General features: G+C 56.8%; 1 protein-coding gene across 1 annotated transcript; it reads right to left on the bottom strand.

The window, feature by feature from the left end:
• Positions 1-299: 299 nt before the first annotated feature.
• On the bottom strand, positions 300-3,801 carry LOC109561151 (cystatin-B). The gene is made up of 3 exons (XM_019963553.2): positions 3,573-3,801; positions 1,063-1,164; positions 300-639 (listed from the first exon to the last, which is right to left on the bottom strand). Exons 1-3 carry the CDS (start codon positions 3,789-3,791, stop codon positions 511-513), a joined length of 450 nt encoding a protein of 149 aa, XP_019819112.2. The 5' UTR covers positions 3,792-3,801; the 3' UTR covers positions 300-510.
• Between the last annotated feature and the right edge of the window lie 304 nt (positions 3,802-4,105).

The raw sequence follows: 4,105 nt of genomic DNA on the forward strand, positions 1-4,105 counted from the left end.
ATTTTCTCACCCCCTCTTACTGTACACGATGGGGTGGGGGTTCTGAGACCTGGAGACACGACACAGAGTCACCATGACAGCCTGTGGAGCTGTGGTTAGAGCACACGTTCCCAGAACCCTGGGTGTACCACCTGCCCACTGCCACCTGGGCCACCCTCTCCCCTCCTCGGCTCCTCAGGGAAGGGGGCTCAGGCGGCAGGAGGCCCAGCGGGGGCTCCACCCAGGACACCTCTCACCTGCTGACACTTCTCTACTGTGATTATAGCTTCAGATGAAGAAAAAAACCCCAACAGAGACAATTTGTGAAAACAGAAAACACATGTTTATTTAAAGATAACACAAGCCCCCCTCGAAAGAAATTTAGTTAAAATCATGGATTGGGAGAAAAAAATGAACACAGCGAAAGCAGGGAACAGGGACACCACCCCATCCCGAGGGACACCGCATCTGGTCCCAGACAGGTCTGCAGAGGAGAGACCCACATGGGCAATGGACTCTGCAAAATCGGGCCTAGAAGTAGGTCAGCTCGTCATGCCTGCCTTTGTTGGTCTGGTAGCTGGTCAAGGCCACGGGCTTGTTCTCATGCGGGAGGCTTTCAAACACTCGGATGTGCACGAAGTCATCCTCGTCCACTTGAACCTGAAAGGAGAGTCCAGTGAGGAGCAGGTGGGGCCTCTGACCCCAAGTCCCCCTGCTCCGCTGGACTTGGCTGGACAGGCAGGAAGGCCTTGGATGCCTGGAGGCTGCGTCCCTTCGTGTCCCCAGAGACTGGGCTAAGGACACTCCCATCTTCCTCCTTCAAGTACAGGGGGTGCCCAGCCAGCACCCCTCCCCCACACTTACTCCAGCAGAGCCCTGCGGGCCTCAAGAGGCTTGGTCCTCTCCTCCAAGGGAGCCGCAGCACACACGTGCACACATATGCCTGCACACACATGCTCATTTTAGACAGCCACCAACTCCCTGAAGCTGAGGGCTCCCACAGGACCCTGCTGAGCACTCCTGCCCTGGACACCTGTGAGCTCCCACTTCAGGCTCAACCTTCCTTTGAGGGGGACACCCCACCTTGATGAAGTAGTTCTTCCCAGCAACCAACTGGCTTTTGAACTCCAGAGCCTTGAACACTGGGAACTTCTTGTTCTCCTTCTCCTCCAGCTGGGACTTGACCTGGGGAAGGGGAGAAGGGAGAGACAGGTAAGCTCACCTGTATTAGAGGTTACAGCTGAACTCTAAGGCCCACATTCTACATACTTTCTAGAGCACATTTGTTCTTTACAGCTGAGCAGACATTAAAATGCTTGCCCTGATTTCAAGTACAGAAAAGTTTTTTAATTCTGCTGAGGTTTCAATGGTAATCATTTGCCTGTATCATTAGCCCTTTCTTTTCCAGACACAGATAGTTTCTATTCTCATGGTTACAAAGTGTATATGAGTTCGTACCTTACCATTTTCACTCAAACCTTCATTTGACAGAGTATGTAGTTTTTAATTACTTTGAAAGCTAAAACATTTTAAAATGTTAAAATTTAATATTAAATTTAATCTTCCATCTTATTGACGTGCCTTAATTCTCTTACGTAATCCCAATTTCTTCTGTGACAAAATATGCAGCAGATAAAGCACTTTTGTAGGGAAAAAAATGCTTTGCTGCATCTTTAGATGGTCTCTCTAGGTTGCAGGGCCTTTGGGCAGAGACTGTTTCTGATCTTTGGTGTCAGATCTTTACTCTCAGATCAGTCATGTTTTCCAGGGTCTTGGCCTTTGGGGAACTGAGAATTTTTAAGGAAGAAGGGGAGAGCAGGTTGTTTTGTCTTGACTTGAAAACCTAAGCTAGTTTCCGAGTGCTCAGGCTGCTGTCTGGACCACTGGCAGCCACAGGAGCTTGCTGACTGCGCTGGAATCCTCAGACCAGTTGTGGGGCTCGGAGGAGTTCAGTTAAGACCAGGAGTGTGCTGCTCGGACAGCCGAGAGGATCACCATCATAAATGCCAGTGAGTCACTTGACAAAGGCCTTCAGGGAGGGGCCCTCCCTGTGAATGAAGTGGAGGGAAGGATCAGAGGGAGGGTCAGGTAGTGAGAATCTGGCCGCCTGCTCGAGTTTGCCAGGGCCCTCAGGCGATCAGCTGGGTGTGTCCCCCTGGGCCAGTGCCCACCTTTGACTGAACACTCCCCTGTGCAGCCCCTGTTCCTGCTGGGTGTGCAGGGAATTGACCCTCAGACAGTTTACCTGACCAGGGAGGGCCAAGTGACACCCACAGACCCTCCTGGGGGTCTGGGATGGAATCACCTGTTTCAGGAGTGGAGGCAGGAGAACCCCACCCTGTGCAAGGACTGGGGAGAAGCCCAGGTGGAGGTGGTGGAGCAGCGGAGGTGGAGGCCTGCAGGACGGCAGGTCACTGACACAGCTCCGACCAGGAGAAAGATGAGCTGGACTGGAGCCAAGGAAAGCTCAGAAGGCCCCGGGTCACTAGGAAGCTGTCAGTTGCCAGACCAGAGTGACTAGGTGTGCAGAGGGCCAGGGAGGGCCCTAGGATAGGACTGGATGTGGTGGGTACAGGTCTGTCTCTGGCCTCACTTCTCCTCACCTGTTGATGAAAACTTCAGAAGGTGACCGGATGGTGCCCCTGCCCCTCACAGAGCCCACCCAGCACACGGGCGGCCTCCTTGTTCCCAGGGGCAGTGAGGACGGTCCACTCTCAAGGGCTGGACCCCAAATGCAGGCCATAGTGACAGAGACTCTCGTCTCCCAAGGGAACTCACACTCATTCAAAGCTCAGGTGACCAGCAGGAATTCTCCAGCCTGGAGACCCAAGAAAAGGCCGAGAGGGCTGGGCTCTCTGAGTGGCCACAGGGGAAAAGCTAGGAATCTCCTTCTGTCTGGCTCTCCTGGGAGTCCCAGCAAATTCCTACTTTTCACAGGTCTCAGGAGACTGACTCAGCCCCTTCCTTTACCACAGTCAGATGGTCCCAACCACAGGAGAGGAACAGGGCTGAGCTCATGGCCGACGTTAGGAAAAAGCAGCCAGGAAGGAAGGTTAAAGGACAAAAGCTTGTCTTCAGTCTCTTCTTCTTATCAGAACTCGAGCCTCCTGGGCCCTACTTGTGATGACAGGCAGGACAGGCCCAGCTCGTCCCACCCCAACCTGATCCTCCGGTGTGTTTTTCTGGAAGCAGGGCTGGACAGCTGACCAGGGTCTGAACCGGGCTCTGCCTCCTCGACCCAGCTACTTCCTGTTTCTAAACTTTTTATTGGAGACCACTCCAAATACAAAAAGGGCTACACTCAGTCCAGCCCGAGTCTCGGACGCCTGGGACCCGGACCCCAGATTCACGCATGGGGACCTCACCCCGCCTGCCGTATCCTTTGCTCTTTAAGTGCTATTCTCTGTCACCTCGCGCCCCCTAACCCAGTGGACACCTCCGCACCAGAGAGCTTCGCAGGCAGGGAGGTGCATCCACTTGCGTCCAGCCCGACTCAGGGAGGGATGCGCTCGGGCGCAGAGCCTCCGTCCCAGCGGGGATGCCTGCGGACGCCCCCGGCCCCCAGTACCCCAACCGCCCCACACAGCCCGAACCTTGTCGGCGATGGCCTGGGTCTCGGCTGTGGCCGGCTGCGTGGCGGAAGTCCCTCCGCACATCATCTTGGCGGCAAGCGGGGCGGGAGCGTGCGGACACCGGGCGGCGGTCACGCGGGAGCGGCAATCACGCGGAAGCAGCGGACACTCGCCGGAGCAGCGGACACTCGCGGGAGTGGTCGAGCGGAGTCGAGCGCCCAGACCTGGCGCGGCGGTCATGTGCCATGCGGGCGAAACCACAGCGCGCGGCGGGTGGGGGGGGGACCGGGACTGGAAATGGGTGCGGGGCGTCCCGGAAGGGAATGGAGCGCGGGCCGTCCTGGTCAGTGCGGACTGAGGAGGACAGGAGCACGGCCGCAGCCCGGGACCCCCGATGGGTACCGTCTCGGGACCAAGGGTCGTGTGCTGTAGGGCTGTTCCCCCTCCCGGGGTTTGGTGTCGTCCTCCCGGGCGGCGGAGTCGGAAGGTGTGGGCGGGGGCGCGGTCTGCAGGGTCCGGGGAGAGGGGTGGTCCACGCCCCGCGGGGTTGGGCG

The sequence above is a fragment of the Bos indicus genome, chromosome 1, assembly GCF_029378745.1.
Source record: "Bos indicus isolate NIAB-ARS_2022 breed Sahiwal x Tharparkar chromosome 1, NIAB-ARS_B.indTharparkar_mat_pri_1.0, whole genome shotgun sequence".
Classification (NCBI taxonomy): Eukaryota; Metazoa; Chordata; class Mammalia; order Artiodactyla; family Bovidae; genus Bos; species Bos indicus.

What these genes read in the sequence shown, in the direction of transcription:
- LOC109561151 (XM_019963553.2), bottom strand. Translation starts at nt 3,791, where the DNA reads ATGACCGCCGCGCCAGGTCTGGGCGCTCGACTCCGCTCGACCACTCCC. An exon ending in CCCAGGCCATCGCCGACAAG is followed by an intron (nt 1,165 to 3,572) that starts GTTCGGGCTGTG and finishes CCCCTTCCCCAG; the next exon opens with GTCAAGTCCCAGCTGGAGGA. An exon ending in GGAAGAACTACTTCATCAAG is followed by an intron (nt 640 to 1,062) that starts GTGGGGTGTCCC and finishes CTCTCCTTTCAG; the next exon opens with GTTCAAGTGGACGAGGATGA.